A 17804-nucleotide genomic window follows, 5' to 3' on the forward strand; every position below is an offset into this window, starting at 1 on the left:
TGTCAAATAATGATTAATATCAGTTTACATTCTCATCCACAGAGAGGGTTCCAATTGTTCCACATCTGTGTTCACATTTGGTATCATCTCTATTTTTTACTTAAATCACTTTGGTGCATTATGCATTATGGTTCTTATTAACCTTATAAAAACAGAAAATTATAACTAATTTTATCAAATTATATTTCACTTATAGTATCTTAGATGTCCTACTTTGTAGTATTTTTCCTTATTTAAATGATACATAAAAATAGTGATTCTGAACTATTCTATACTATACTAGCTTGGAATGAGAGTTTTGATCAATTGTAATTCTGACAAATTTTATCTGTGTTATTAATTGTGATAATTAAGGAAAAAATGAGCAATTCTTCAGATTAATGTCAAACAACATCCCTGCATCTTAAAAGAAAATTTCATGGTCTATAAATAAAACAAGATATAAACCAGTGATAGTTTACTTAAAATTAAGAGGTGAGTCTAAGTTTCCATCACTCGCATTATGTCTATTTCTAGGGAAACAGAAAAACCTTATTACAAACTTGTAGTCTGTTAGTTTCTTTTCACCCTGACAGAAACTGTTATTTCACTCATTAGCTGGTAATAAATAACAGTTTGTTGAGGAGATTTTTGAAAAAAATATTATAAGCATTGAAGCCCTTGAAAATGCAGTAGTTACAGCAAAATAATACTAATAACATCAACAATGCTTTGAACCAAACTAATTGTAACTTTAATTTGTATTAGTTGGTTTCTGTAGTTTTCATTAATAATAATTTGAGTGATTGTATTTTGGAGACCACAGAGCCTGTGTTCATATTGTTGCTGCATACTTAATAGATAGTGTGGCCTTGGGAAAGTTATTCAGATCTCAGATCCCCAATCTGTAGAATGGGAATAATTACTGTACATATATAGTGTATTGGTCTGGGTCCTTCAAGAAACAGATGCCAAAAAGGGGTTGAAACACAATAGGATTTTATTAAGAGAAATGCTTGCGAGGGAAAATGAGGAGGAAACTGAGTAAGGCCAGAAGAGCTGCTGGTCATGAAAGTGCAGCCCAGAGTGAAGGAGGGAGGAAGGGAGGGTTGAGTTGCAGCCCTCTAGCATGATGCGCGGTCTCAGGAAGGGTTAGCAAGAGCCTCAAGGAATCCTGAGTCAGAATCGTCTGAGGAGGCCTGTGTGTTCCAGTGGTGGACGTGCCTTAGTATCCCTGCTGTGTTCAGTCATTGGTTGGTAGCAGATGCAGACATAGATTTCAGAGCAAAGCAGCAGATGTCCTTTAGTCAATTAAGCTTCCTGTACACTGAGGTCTGAGGCACACTTTCATGGACACAACAAATTATTATGAATATGAATTGACAAATTCTCTGAAAATAATTAAAATAATATCTGAGTCATAGATATTTATTCATATTATTCATCATTATTAATAATCAGTACATTAATACAAGAGCCCCATGTTCAATCTCCTTGAAATATTTGGAAGAAAAACTTAACAGTGCTATAGAGAAGTTGAGAAGCCTGCTGTTTACAGTTTATTTGATTCTTTTTAAGCAAAGAATATTATTAGATATTAATAGCACATGTATAATTATTTTTCTTCTACTAATTGTTCTTGGCATATACTGCGAAGTCCTTAATGTATACTGGAAGACCTAACTCTAAATTCTCTGTTTCTAGATAAAGAATATATTCAATGTTTTAAAAAATAAAGACTTATTAATGTCATTTTTGTTATGTCCAATTGATATTATCAATATCAGTGTTCCATCATTTATCATCATTAGAAGGACCTAATTGGGAATTGTTTGATCCACTTTTTAAAATTGGTCATTGGGTGTGCATAATCTTGGGAAGAACTAAATATACTTTGAAACTCCTTTTGTAAGGTGTTCTCATCAGTAGAACCTCCTTTTATCTTTTCAAAGAGTTTTCATTGCTGTAGAAAATTCAGAGGATGAATGTGAATAGTTGTGATACTCAAATAGAGGAAATGAAAATCAATTAAAAATCATGTGAAAATGTTTGTTAAAGTTTCTGAGGCCACTTTATTATGATACTTTAAGCAAACAAATTTACTCAGAGGAGAGTTTTAAACATAGAGGATAAAATCTTCAAGGCATAACCTTCTATCTCTTACTTTTCCTCATTTTACTCTTTCTTTGTAAATATAAGCCTACTTATTCTTTCCTGTTTGTGTTGGTCATGTGCCTTTGCCTTTTCCCCTGCTGAGATGTCATCCTTTGCCCTGGAATCCTCATTGACCATGCTATCTAAGACCTACTCTTACCTTAACACTTCAAGGGCTACCTCAGGCTATAACTTCTTTAGATTTTCTCTAAGTTGTCTTAGCTGAAATGGTCTTCCCCATATGCTCACTGTTTACTACCCCACCTTGCACTTCACATATATAGTTTCTTCTAGCTGTTTCCATTGCATAGTAAACATCTCCATCATTCATAATGTTGCATTTTAACTGTTCACTTGTTGTTATACTGCACAACACTATTGGGGAAATAAGGATAATTATATTGCTGGAATCTAGTAGATATTTTTTTTAAATATAGTGAAATGTAATGAATGAATGCATAAATGAACATGTTAATTGATACATTATATTCCCAGATAGATAATCAGCATTGTAAGGACAAGAATTTTGAGTCTTATACCTCCTTATAATCCCAGTTATCTAGTACAGGATTTGAATATTATAGGAAGCACTTAATAATTTTTACAATTAATAAATTTAAATATTTGTATGAATACTAAGTAGACATTTTATGATTGTCATTTGGGGAAGGTAGTGACTAGCAATGACTTTCACTGCTTATGAGATCACCCTTTCACATACAATATGATTTACTAGAATCCTGTAGTTCATCTTTAGGTGAACCGTGGTGAAATCAAATTGTACTTTATTTGCTAAATATTTTGCCAGTTTTAATTGTTTATAATATTTCTGATTTTGACTTATGCAGTTAAAATACATTTATGATTCTTTTGTAGTCCAATATGTAAAGAATATTATTGGGACTTATCTATATACTGTGTTAAATGAAGATAACATGGAATCAGACATATATATATACACATATATATATATACACACACACACATATATATATACATATATACATATACATATATGCATATATATACATATACATATATGTATACATATATGTATATGTATATATATGCATATATATATATATGTAATTTAGCTAGAATTGGTAACAGAATGAGATATGTGTATTAACTCTTTCTAGTATATTGGTAAGTAGTGTTAAAAACAACTAATTTTTTTATTGGGCTCTTTAAGAAAAACTATTAGAATAATCTTTTTATGCTAAGCATTCTTCCAGGAAAAACACTGTAGCTGTTCCAGGTTCTGTTCCAGAAAAAATACATTGTTGTATACTCTTAAAGGAGTGAAATTCTGAGCTCAACTCTGTTCACATAGTTGGGGCAGATAATACTCTGACAAGATTACCAAGTCACACACTTTTCACTGTTCACTTTTTTAGCTATAATCAGCCTGTGGTTGGAAATGGAATCAAAGCCCAGTCTGGAAATCCTGAAGTCAAAGTCAAAGGAACGGACCCCGTGATAAATCAGATAATTGATAAACTGAAGCATGTTATCCAGGTAAGTGCGGATCCTTGTCCACGGGCATACGCGATATTAAATAATAAGTGGTTGCTTTCCATTTTATGTGATAAATTTGTTAATCATATCTGATAACCCTACCTAAAATTGGGTGTTGTAATAACTTTGAATATAGGGTTTTGGAAATATTTGGTTGAGTGATTTTCGTATAAAGTCAATGTGCAGCTGTGTTTTAATGGGCGGGCAGTCTATATCTGTGACAAGGAGCCGTAGCCTCAGTATTTCAATAAATGATGAGAATCTCAAGATGAGCTTTATCTCAAATAAAAAGCTTTAGACATTAGAATTACTCATTATTAAAGAAAACACATCACAGAGCATGGAATATACCAAATTCACCTTCCAGGTAAGACTTTAAACTTGTCATAAATGAATAATATGCATTTCTTGTCGTTTTTTTCTGTCTTCTTTTACATGTTATCTTATAATTACTTAATGATTGTTTATGAGATACTTCTGTTTTATCTTTAATAATAATATTTAATTAGTCTATACTGCTGTTTTTAATACATGGTATGTGAGGCATGAAGATATCAAAAGAATATTTTATTGAAGTATACTATTAATTAGAAACGAATATGTTAAATGTTGTAAAGACCACGTCCATTTTGAATCTATTAGGGTTTGGGGTAAGAAGGACTATTTTTTTTTAGTTATTGGTCTTTATATAACAATTTGTACATGCATGTATTTTCAGTTTTTCTAAGCAAAACTTTATATACAGAGTTGATACTTATTTCTAGTATTATATGTCAGAAACTATACTTAAACATAATACAGAATACTTTAATATTAAAGTATTCTAGAGTCATTGATATGCTTTTCATAACTGTTCTGTCAAACTTAAATTCATATGTGGCCAATTCTTAGAATTCCATTTTTATGAAAGTTTCTGTATCTTGAATAAAGTTTGTGTAAGCAGGGCATGGGGGTCTGTGTCCAATACCATAGATTTCTCCACTCTATGTGACAATAATAATGGCTACTTTGCTTATATTATGACTGGTACCTTAAGAAAATGGAGCTCTCTTTTGTTGGCAGAATCAGAAATAAGTTCCACTGAGAAAATGGTGCCACAACTACTAGTAAGTTAAACCTCACAGCCTCTAGTGAATTAAATCAATTCCCTCAGAGAGCAACCTACAAAGTGAAGTGAGGAGGTGCTTTACACTGCCATTGAGACAAGTTCTGAGACATTTCTTGGAACTTAGTAGTTTTGAGATTGGGTCTGGAGCTGAAGTGACAGTGAAGGAGGAGTGTGAATGAATATTTAGAACTGGACTAGAGCCCGAGACAGATGGCTGAGGTGAGCATGGAGAAAGCCTGGGGAACTTTCCTTTCCCATAAGAAAAATAGGACTTCTAGGTGAAACTAATCTCTTCTTATGAGAACCTAATGAGAAGTTAGGAAAATTTAGTATGTTACATTAATTCTTGAGTTCTCAATAAACAATTGATGAGGAAATTAACATTCAAGCAAACCAGATAAGTATAATTATATGTTGATGTATATGTGTCATTGTTGCAGTCCCCAGGAAAGGGACTCTGGGACAGAGATTTGTACGTAGGAGGTTTATGGCATATTACCTTTGCAATCACTAAGGGACTGGAGGAAGTAGGACTACACACAGGAAATAATTGAACTATACCGTAGCTGTAACAGAAGCCTCATTTGAACCCAGTAGGAACTCTGGAGCTGGGAGGGCCCTTTTAGGTTGTCCTAAATTAAGACAAGAAGATGGGTCTTTATTCTCTTCACATTGACCAGTTGTTGGATAAGGGCCACAGGAGTGGAGATGGAGGTATGTTAACTCAGCTCTGAGTCATCAGTAGCCAACAGTATTACCTGTAGATAGAGGAAGGAATGCCTTGGTCTAGGTGGCCCCCCAAAGCATCATGCACTATAATTTGGTGTTTCGATCTAGGTTATTTGAAAATGCACAATTGATCATAAAATTGAAAGCATTTAATATAATCAGTTCCTCTCACTGAGACACAGCAAAATTGTAGCAGTCTCCAAAGTGAGGTAAGCATTCCCCAGGGAATACACAAGCTGATCCACTGAAGGGCAGGAAAGAAAAATAGAACTTTGCTGCATATATATCTGTTCTATCTCATTATGTCAGTTTTGTTGTTGTTATTGTAGTAAGGAATATAAAATAAGTAACAGTGCAATGGTATAGCCATATAGTTTAGAAATACATAAATATATAGCAAGTGGGGGTGTGTTCAAAGTGTTTTTATGGAATATATGCATGATGAAAACAGAAAATTCTCTTATAGCTAATGAGCATGGAGCCTCTGTGTAGGAAAGAGTGCACAGATATTAGAAAACATGTTCACAAAGAAATAAGAAGATGCCCAAAATATAGAGTTTATAAAAAACTCTTATGAGAAAGGTTCGCTGATATGTTGCCCATTTAGCTTAACATTTCTCACTTCTTGTTTCATTGGTTTCAAAGCTATCTCCTTTTTGAGGTGGCAGAGGGAAATAATTCCACTGTTTATTTAGGTCGTATGTTAGAGTCCCATTCTCTTATCTTTATATTAGTGTGCAGATCTCCAATTATTCATGCTTAAATTTCATTCTAAGGTTACAAGAGAATATCAAATAAAACACTCCTTTTGAGGTATAGCTTTTTAAGGTCCACTAGGATGATATGACTGAAATATAGGATTTTATAGAAGATAGCAGAAAGTCGTATTTTGCACAGGTGTCACTAAAATATTTGCCTTTAATGTCTTAGAACATGTTCTTTTCTAAGCCACCTCTCCTAAAGATGAAGAGAAATTTTTGGTTTTACTAGACTTTCTGACTGCTGATAATATGTGTATGCCCTGGCAGGGGTAGCTCTTGTAATGTCAATATCAAGGGGCAGTTAAAAGGACCCACTACAGTGTCACGTCTAAAATGGTACAGACGATTGTCTTCTATAAGTGAGAATGTATTAATTGGGTGTAAGTGTGCCACAAGGGAGGAAGCAGAAGTGGGACCATATTTCAGAATCTAATCTGTAGATTTAGATGATCACTTATTTGTGTTTGGGTAAAAATTTTATTTTATTTTATTTTATTTTTATTTTATCTTATTTTATTGCAATGGATATTAAGTGCATTTGTTAACAATGTACTATGAAAATTCCATTTCTCATCATAGGCATAGGCAACTGTTCCTCTTGTCCTTTATTTCCATATGTAAGTATATAGATATAAGCTAGCCATGTTTATTAGCAAAAATTGGCTCCATGCATTAGCCCTAAAATACTTTTCTTGTTGGCCTGTTATTGAATTACACCTCATTTTCTGTCCCATAACCTTTTCAATTAGAGCCACCAAACAAGTGGATAGATATTTCACAGTGAAAATGCCACTTTTAAAATGTCTTAATAATTAATTTATTCAAAATAGTCAACCAATTCTTATCGAGTTCCTATGATGGGTCTGCTTCTACACAAGGCCCTAAGGTTAAATAGGTGAACAAAGCAGACACACCTTGCTCTCATGGATTTACAATCTAAGAAAACATAAATAAATACAATAAATGCAGCTGACAAATAAAAAGTTAACAAAGCTGATAAGGTAGGGAAAGTTACTTAAGAAGAGTAAGGAAAGGAAGAAAAGAATCATAGGGAAATCTGGGAGAACTGTGTTTCAGGCAGAGAAAATAATAAATTCAAAGGACCTGCAAAAGGAATAGGTTTGCTGTATTCATAGAACAAACAAAGCCAGATGGCTGGAACAGAATGAATGAAGGGGAAGAGAAAAACATAAACTGAAAGAAGTGGAGTCTGGTAGGCTCTGGTAATGAGTTTAGATTTTATCTTATTTGGAGTAGGAAACCATTTAAAGACTAGGCAGATTATGATACAATTTAATTAATGTTTTATAAAGATAATTTTGGCTTCACTATAGAAAATTAACCTTGAAGAGTGAGAATATAAGAAGAAAGTTACATAGGCAGAAGATCATGGTAACTGGAGCTAGAGTAAGAAGAATATGAGAAGGAAGTAGATTTAGATAAATATGGGAAGTGGAATTATCAGGAGTTGGTGATGGATTGAAAATTGAGGTGAGAAAGAGAACAAGGATGATAACTAGGTTTTGTGGGATGATGGTGTCAGTAAGTAATAGGAATAGGAATCCTGGAACTGAAGCAGGTCTTGGATTTGCTCTTTGGGATTGATTGGAACTTGTGGTTCTGTTAAATTTCATATGCTAATTAGATACCCAAAGGAACATCCAGAATTCATCGGCAATTAAAGAGCTGAAAGTATATATGGGGGGTATCATCATATAGATAGTATTAAAGTCATAAGACTGTATGAGGTTGCCAACTTCTTGTTAGAGAATAAATTCACATCAAAACTATTAGAGGAAATATAAAATGGCAGAATCATATGAGAAATGCATATTGTAAAAATCTATGAACGGAGAAAACATTTGTTGAATGTAGGTGGTACACCCAAGATGCTTACAGAATTCATTTAGGACTGACAAGATATTTAGTAATATTAACTTACTGAAGAATTAATAATGTTCATTATAAGAAATTTAATTTTATTATTTTATAAAATTTTACAAAGAGAAAGAGTGAAAAAATATACCACTTACAAAAACAACAAACAAGCCTTAGAAAATAAACCTTCTAGGCTTTTTCTTTACTGAAGTAGTCATGAAAATAGGTCAATATTTTAACATTTTTGTAAAACAAATTTGGAGTCATAGAATATATTTGGTTTTATGTTCCAAAGTACTCACCTAACAACATATAACAAATTTATTTTCATAGCATTAAATATTCTGCAATATGGTTGTCAGTGCCTGCCCATTATTCTATCATGTAGAAGGACTATAAATTTATTTAATCCAACCACATAAAGTTGGATATTTACATTGTTATTGATTTTTTATGATAATAAAGGCAGCTAATAGGAATATCCTTAGACATAAATCATTTTTCACATTTTTTTTTCCTTGTGATACATTTCTAGGTGTTGTAACCAAGAATCTGATCATTAATAATTTTAAGTATTTTTAAAAATATTGCTAAATTTTTCTTCAGGAAAATGATAGGAATTTATACATGAAGCAAGCTTTATATGTCAACTTCCCCTGCGTGTTGAGGGTGTGGGTGAGAACTCAGCAGTGACCACACATTAGTGGTCAGGAACATCGTGAAGTGTAGAGATCAAAATTGCAGTTCTTTGGAAGGAATGTTAGTCTGAGCTAGGTGTCACCTGGGGGTACTTGAAGGTTGGCCGAAAAAAAATTTTAATTTGAAAATAGTTTATAAAAAATTTCAAAGCTTCCTAGAGAAAGGTCATAGCATAAGCAACTTTAATTTTACTTCATTGTTTAGAACAAGACCTTATTTATGTCCTATCAAGAAAAAAAAATTGCTGAGATCTGATAGCTCGGTTCTCAGGGAAGATCTCAGGCACTTCAGAATCTCCACTCTGCCTCTGAAGGTCCTTCTGAATTGGGAACAGGAACCTTGGAGGAAAGAAGTGAGTCAGGCATGGCCCTCTTCCACCTGTGATTCTGACACCTTTCTCTGGACCTGCCATTGTACAGACCCTCAGTGGTTCTCTCCAGCAGTTAATGTTCCAAACTCCTGCTTGAGGTAGATAATGAAAATTACCTGTGATAAATGTGCTATATCCAATAGCCAGTGAGGAATTTTCTAAAGGATTAACATGAACTTTCTTAGGTATTTGCATCAGACGGAATTGCCCTTTGATCTTAGATTGGAAAGAAGAGTTGTTACTCTTAGTTTATCTGACCAAGGGAATGTAGGAATATTTTTATTTAGATATTCTGTCCTACCAAACTTATTTTGAAACTTCTTGTTCATATTAGCTAAGTTTGTTTAGGGCAAAGTGGTCAGCCAGAAAGTCACAGTTATGTAGCAATTTATCTTTACATATTAACATCTATAATTTTTCAAAAAAAATGTTATCAACAGTTAAATTCTAACCTCAGAGCAATTGTGAATGATAGTGACACACTGCTTAGAAATTACCTACTTTCAATATGTAACAAAAAGTAATATGAGCAATTTTCTATTATTCTTTTATTGCAAAACTCATAAGCATTAAAATGTTGTTAAAAGTAGTAGATTTAAGTAAGTTTATTACTTTAAACCTAACAATCCAGTACATATAAGAATATTATTAATTTCTATTAAATATTCATTTTTATGGAGAGTAAAACTTCTTTAAAAATATGGTTTTATGCTTAAAATTAATTTGATTTTTAAATGTGAGTAAAATCAATAATCATAAGCATTTACTTAAAACCACACATATGTAGATATTTTACAATATATCTTTTAATAATCACAACCTACTGGTTTCAAGCAGAAATGATAGACTTTCTTATGCAGGAAAAGGCTGCGGTAAATTGCCTCTTTTCTTTTTCCTCAGTCTGTACCTCGGCTACCAATATAATAAATTGTAGCTTTAGAGCTAAGATAGACTGAGATGAGGTTCTAATTTAAATCTCAATGAATGATTGTAAGGTGAATGTTTATAAATACAAAAAAAAGACAATATTTAAAAAAGATATTAGTATCTAAAAGCTTCTGAATTCTGAAAACTGATCAAGCTTTTTAAATTAAACCACTTACCGTAACACACATTTTAGAAACTTTTTCCTTTTGTTAGTAGCTTGTAACAATGATGCAGAACTAGTCAATCATAATTAATCAGTCAATTGCTAATTGTGATCTATTTGACCATGGGGCAGCTGCTGATTCTGCGAAATTCCTTCACTTCTCTTAACTCCTTTTCTGGCTCAGGAATTCTCCACAGCACCCTGACTCCTTGCCCCTCATCTCCATTATACAACACTGCCCTCAGGCTTACAGTATTAATATTCCAGAAAGACAAGCACTTCTTGATTTTGTATTGGCAATGCAGCAGTGATCAAAACACATTTAGTTACCTTTTGGTTCTGAAGAAAGTGTTTGAAATGCACTCAATAACATTGAATGGTCATCTAATTTTGCAATTAGTTTGTCTGAGTAAATTCAATGGAAGGTTGCTTTCTGGAGTGTGTGGTATAATGCCCTGACCTCACTATTGGCCATTTCATTAAAAAAAAAAAAAAAATTAATTGTCAGCATAAAACCAACCATTTCAATTAGTGTACAATCAGCTGGAAATTAATGTTTAAAAACTCATTTTGAAAGTAATGAGATCTGGGTTGGTCAATGATAATTTCTTTTTTATTATTTAAAGAGTATGTAATTATTTAATGTTAGAGAAACGCTTATCTGCAAGGGCTTTTTTTTTTTTGTAAAACATGCTGAAAGAACATTGAACACCAGAACTTTTATACTTTTTATTTTGGTGATTAGGACAAACCGTAGCCATTTATAGTCTAAAACCTTTAATGTTTCTGTGTAAAAAACAATGCGAAATATGGTTTATATCACAAAATGAGATTCCAAATTATAGCCTGCTCCCACTAAATTCAGACTTAGTTTTAAAAATTGAAATTGTTGGGATTTAAGTTATTTCAGTAATTATGAAATAAAAAAGATAAATGTACAGCATTATATTATAAACAACTGGAATAAGTGAGAAAAATAATACTTTTGACAATGAGCAGACATATAACTATCCATTCATGACTTCAAAGAACTAAAAAAAAAAATTCTGTTTAGTTTCAACAAAATACATTTACCAAAATATGGTAATGTGCTAAAAGAGCATGACTTTTTATTTCACTCAAGGCATATGGCTGAATTCCAGTTGTTGTGGGTGGTAGCTGAATGTCTATAGTCACCTTACTTAACATCTTTAAGCCTCAAAATAATTTTGATATATAATCAAAAAGACAATAACAGTGTTCTAAGGTGTGGGGAACTGTAACCCTCAAAAATCACTGGTAGAATGTAAAATTGTGCACCTATTTTTCAAAATAGGTAGTGCCTCAAAGGTTAAACACAGAGTTATCATATGATCCAGAAATTCCACTCCTGTGTATACCCAAGTGAAAAGAAAATGTGTCCACACAAAAACTTGTACATGAATGTTGATAGCAGCATTATTCATAATATCCTAAAAGTAGAAATAACTCTAATGTTTATCAGCTGATGAATGGATAAATAAAATGTGATATATCTATACAATGAAGTATTGTTCAGCGGTAAAAAGGATTAAAGTAGTGATGATGCTACAACATAGAAGAAACTTGAAAACATTATTTTAAGTAAAAGAAAGCAGTTACAAAGAATCGCATATTTTATGACTCCATTTATGTGATAAATAGTAATAAATGTATTTTACCATTTTATTTGGGCATAATTTTTCATTTGTATGTAGAATGTTACCTAATATTGGCAATAACTCTCATTGGTATATGAAGGCTTATCTTATCTGACCTCGGATGGTCTTGCTAATATCATACATATAAGATAATTATTTCTTGATATCTGAATGTCTGTAAAGTATTATCAGTTTTAGTCTCTTTTATTTCCTGATGCACTGTTCATTCCCCAACACACTGCTGTCTGAATACTGCCTCCATCATTCCACTGAAATGCTCTTGGGAAGCTCACTGATTATCTTTTTCTGTTTATATTCCAGTATCCTATTACCGGTTTTTTATCTCCCTTGAATATTTAATGGCACTTATCTATGTTGTGGACTCCCTTTTCTTTGCTCTCACTCTCTTAATTTCTCCTTGACCTTCTGATAACTCTTATCCCAGGATCTGCACTCCTTTCTTTAATTTCTTTACATTCTATGTTCATTTGGTTTTTACTTTTTTTGCTCTTCTCATTCTCTGCATCTCCCTCTTTCATGGTTTCATGATAGCTACATATTTATCTTAATCCCAGATATTTCTCCCTAGTCTTGAATACTTCAGTCTACCTACTGGGCAAGAACAATGAAATTTCAACATCAACATGACTGGAAGTGAACTCTATCCTAATTCTTACCCTTTCCCCTAACTTGCTCCCTCTTCTGCTCTTCCTAGTTGCCTAAACCTATACTTTGGATGCCATCCTTAATAACCCTTTTCCTTATATCTCCTTATTACCTTAGCCTTTTGATTTTATCTCTTAAATATTTTAACCTCTGTTTCTGTTTATTCCATGGCAGTTGTTCTTGTTGACACCAACACCAATTCCTACCTAGATTAGAAAAATAATTTTATCCCAGTTCTACAATCACTGGTCCAGAAAATATCCTGAGACAGTTATAAATAGTTGCCATTTCCATTTTCTCTCTCACACTCATCGCATAACACATTGCTTTCTGGTTTCTGTATTCACAACCCCAATGAAGTGACCTTGTAAAAGTCACTAATTATCTCTGGTGGCAGAATCCAATAGATAATTATCAGTCTATTGGTAGACTGATCATGTCAATAACAATTTAAAGCCATTCAATAAAACATTATGCTATTGAGATAAAATTCATGCTCTTGGATTTTATGGTTAAATGTGGAAATTTGGCCATATGTGCATTTCTTCTCTTTTCTAAAATTCCTATAAAATGTCAATAAGTGAATATAAATGCATTAAAATGAAATGGAAGAGTCTGATACATTAAAAAACATTCAGAGTAGATAAAGGAGTGGAAATTGACACAGCATAAATTGCAATGCAAATATCTACAGAGGTTTACTTATAAGAAATGAGGCAGTTCATCTGACAATACCTGGGATACAAGGAAGTACTAAATAGCATGGAAGACAGAAGTGGAGAACAAAACTAAATACATGCATATTGTTTAATTCCCCAAGTCAGCACTGCACCCCAAATAATTAATCTCTTTTTTCTCCCTTGCAATCTGGAGATGCATTTTCTGGACAACAATAACAAAAACAAAAATGTACTAGGAAGGTTCCTGTCTCATAGCTCCAGCCAGAATAGAGATAAAAATTAATCATTGGGCAGGAAATGGAAGAACTAAGTGAAAAGTCACATATTGACCTGTCTTTTCCAAATGCTGACATGCACATACCCACTTCCCATGTATGATGATACTTCTTTCAAGAAACTGATCAATTCTAGAGAAAATAATTTCATATAATGATTGGACCTCCACTCATGAAGAAGTAGTTCATCACCTAGTTGAAATCCTCTATTATACCTTACTCACATATACAACTGCTTAATATCAGTGGATAGTCAATGATTATTATACATTTAGAGAAAATATGAAAATTTTAAATGAAAAAGCAAAAAAAAAAAACGCATATAAAACATAAATGAAAAAATATAGACAAAAGACAGTATAGAAATAAATACCTAAAAGCTGTATGCATCTCCTCCAAAAAATGACAGAATGGATTGCATTTTTTAAACAATAATATATTGCTTCCAAAGGATCAATAAAATAAAAAGAGCTTCATAAAAATTAAAAAATATAAAAATTAGAAACTCAGTAGAAGTGTTTTGAATAGAAAGTGAAAGAAATATTCAAAAAATAAAAAGAGAAGAATTAAGAATAAAATGATGAGATATGAGAATTTCATTCCAGGAGATCCAAGTAAATAAGAATTTCAGAGAAAAGAACCAAACTAGTAGAGAGAAGGAGTTTATCAAATAAATATCAGTTTTTTTCAGAAATAAAATGGGAAGTGGGTATCTGCATGTCAGCATCTGGAAAACAGGGTTGTAACTCCATATTGAGCCTACCAAATAACCATCAAAATGAATGAAGATACACACACAGAACAATAATTATGAAATATCTAAATATTGAGAAGATATTAAAATTTTTCATAAAAAGAAACAATAAGAAAATACATAAAAATGCACGCAAAGAATGAGGATCAAATTTGTGGTCACTTATCAACAGGAATACCAGAAGAGGATGGCAAAGCAATACCTTCAAATTATGAGGCAACTGATTTCTAACCTGAAATTCTTTACCAACCTAAATTAGCAATCGAGTATGAGGATGGATTAATGAGTTTTTCAAATAAATAAGAATATACAAATTTATATTTTGTATACTTTATGAACATATGAAGCTCTTGGCAAAAGGAATAATCCAGAAATAATAAAAAAAATCAGGGCCCAGGAAACATAGCATTGAATACATCAGAATAGGAAACAGAATGATTGTAAGAGGGAATTTTGCAAATGAAAAATAAAAAAAAAATCAATATTTAAAGTGACGTGCTGGAATGTATGGAAAAGATATTACAGATCTGCTAGATCATTTGAGGAAAAAGTGAGATAGATACATAGAAAGAATGATAGATACAAGGCAAACTACAAATGGAAAGCTACCTTGGAAATTATAGATTATAGGAAAGCAAAAAGCTGTACATGAAAAGAAATATAAGCATAATACCTATTGCCCCAAACTAAATAATATATTTGTAGATATAACTACTACTTTCATCAAAATTTTGCTAAAACTGGGTTAGTTGGATGGGTAAAAGGAAAATGGGACTTGGTGATGTCACAGAAAATCAGTGAATATTGCAAAAAATTGATAATCAAGAAAACCTGCCTATTTAATAAAAGTTATTTAGACATATAAGGTTAATGCCAAAACATTCAATCAGGTTGATTATTACTACCTACAGGAGCAGGAAACTTGGTGTATAAAGTGCTTGGGCATAGGGATGCTATTTTTTTTTTAAAGCTTTTGGTACTACTCAGTTTTTCACTAGGTATATATATATAACACACACACACACATATATATATATAACACACACACACACATATATATATACACACATATACATACACACACATATATAATTTTAAAAACTAAAGACAAACTCTTTGTCATGATTTATATAGACCTGGATAATGTGATATTCTGTGTCTTCAGCCTCATTTACTAATTATTCCCCTTTTCTGCATAAACCAGACATCTACTCTTCCCCTACAAACACTTCTCATTTGTTCAGTTTTTTCAATATTCCAAAGTCTTACTTCTAGATATCCCATCCTCTCTTTAAAAATTATTATTTTTACTTGGAAAAAGCAGTTTTATCTCTTTCTCTGTAACTCATAGTCGTCCATTAAGTCTCAGTGTGTCCCCAAATAAGAACACTTGTACTCATGTTCTCCTTGGCACTCTGTAACTGACTTATGCATGTACTTCTCTAGAGAAGAAAAATAAAAGAGTAAAAAACAAACAAACAGGGTATTACATAATATCCACAGTGGACTCTCTTTCTCTGTACTCTCATTTTATGTTCCCAAATTTCTTAACAAGATTAGTTATAATTAGTCTAACCCTACACTTTGTCTTTTCTCTATCTGAATTTAGTTTTCTGAGCTGTATCTCATAAACTTGGCTATTTTTTTTTTTATTTTGAATTTAACTCATGTTTTTCTCTGATTCAGTGTTCCAGAGAAACCTCTCCTCCAGCTTTTTTTCTGGTAGTTAATTCAAGTTTATAGTTCTACCAATCTCATTGAATTCTAAAGGTCTTAATGGTTCAGAAGGTTTCCCAAACTGCCCAGCCTTTCTCTTATGTATGATTTTCTGGGCTGTGTGCAGTCTTCTAATTACTGTCACAACTCGACCCCAAATACTCCAAAATCTGGCATTCAAAAAAATAATTCACCTAATGATCTTTTATAGTACCCCTTTGCCATACATAATTTTTGACTGGCTCATGTATAGTCTCAGCTTCCTGCAGATAATATTATGAATCTACAGTGCTTTACAGACTCAGTAAATGTATGTCATTTTACAAATGTGCTTTGAAGATGTGATTGCTCAGAGCAGAGCTTTATCTAGATATGTGTCTGGCAGTTCAGCAGCACTTAACCACATGCCCCCCTATAGTTTTAAAGCAGTTAATGCACCTTGAAAGTAAGCTGACTTATGAGAAGAATATGGTCATTGAGGATCAATGGAAAAATGTCTTAGGCACGGGATATTGAAGAAGTGAAATAACTGTTATATGAAATTCATTAAAAACTAAACTATTAAAGTTCTAGGATAAAAATTAAAATATGAATTATAATAATCTTAAAACCATGATGTCTTATGAATATAAGTTCTGCATTTATTATGTGTTTCACAGTGATGTGATGGAAACTTAATTGGTTTCATTAGAAATAAAACAAATCATGAGTCTTACAGTAATGAATTTGAATAGGCATTTATATACCTGTTACAAGGCAGATCAGTTACTATTTCTGAAAATGATCATTTTGAAATTTTATATCTGGCCTGAAACTCATTAAACAGATGGTAAAATCTAATTTAACTTCCTTTAACACTCCTTTTCTCTTTATCTTATTAAAGTAAATGAGCTTGTCAGCTTTTAATTATAATAGTCTAGTTTTAATTTATTAGCTATATATAACAAAACAAGATAGTTGCTAAATTTACTCTGTCCTAGTGCCTTTCTATTGTACACATTCATTTTTAATTTAACAATAAGAAAGTTTTTTCAAGATTTTTGTAATAGAATCACATTATCAGAAGTTTAAAAGTTTTAGAAAATATGTTCTTAAGGCACTTAATAGACCTTGAAATAAAGATCTAATTAATGAGTTTTTAAATATTGGATTTGTACCCATTAAAATGTTTACAGATTTAAATATTATAATTTCTTTTGTTAAAAAATAAGAAGTGAAACATGCCTCAAACATATCAATGAGAATTATTTATACTTAAATTCTGATAGAAGTAACTGTATTGTGTTTTTTCATTGATGAGAATTGAGTAGAAAAAAATATTATTTGTCATTCAACAGCACAGTAGCCTTATTAGTAAACTAATTTTCAATGTCAGTTTCACAAATATGCTCATAACTAGTGATTTCTTTAATTCTCTGTGCTAATTTATTGAAACATCGTGTTTTATCTGTTCTTAAAAAGACCTCTTTATCTGACATCTTAGAATGTATTGCAGCTCAACCTACAAATGCATTTTCTGGATTTGTAGCAAGAAAAATATTCAAGGTATTATCTGTTTAAAACAAGACTTTACATATAATGTCATTTATGATGTCTTGATTACATATCTATTATGTCGTGGGATATACCTGTGTTTCCTCATTGTGTCTAATAGAGTACATGGAAAGATAAGAAAGATTCAGTGTATGTCTACTGAATAATCAAGTGAAATATATAATTAATTTGATCTCTATATGTAAAATTTAAATGAAACGGGAAAGTGAATCTTC

At 31.9% G+C, this 17804-nt stretch overlaps 1 protein-coding gene across 1 annotated transcript in view; it reads left to right on the forward strand.

Annotated features, from left to right (window-relative positions):
- The window catches only part of GPC5 (glypican 5), a 1124843-nt gene that overhangs the window by 367208 nt on the left and 739831 nt on the right, over positions 1 to 17804 (forward strand). Inside the window, exon 6 of the mRNA XM_039837667.1 lies at positions 3531 to 3651. Coding sequence (XP_039693601.1) covers positions 3531 to 3651 — 121 coding nt within the window. The remainder of the gene's footprint in view (positions 1 to 3530; positions 3652 to 17804) is intronic.

This window comes from Pteropus medius, unplaced genomic scaffold, assembly GCF_902729225.1.
Source record: "Pteropus medius unplaced genomic scaffold, Ma_sr-lr_union100, whole genome shotgun sequence".
Lineage (NCBI taxonomy): Eukaryota > Metazoa > Chordata > Mammalia > Chiroptera > Pteropodidae > Pteropus > Pteropus medius.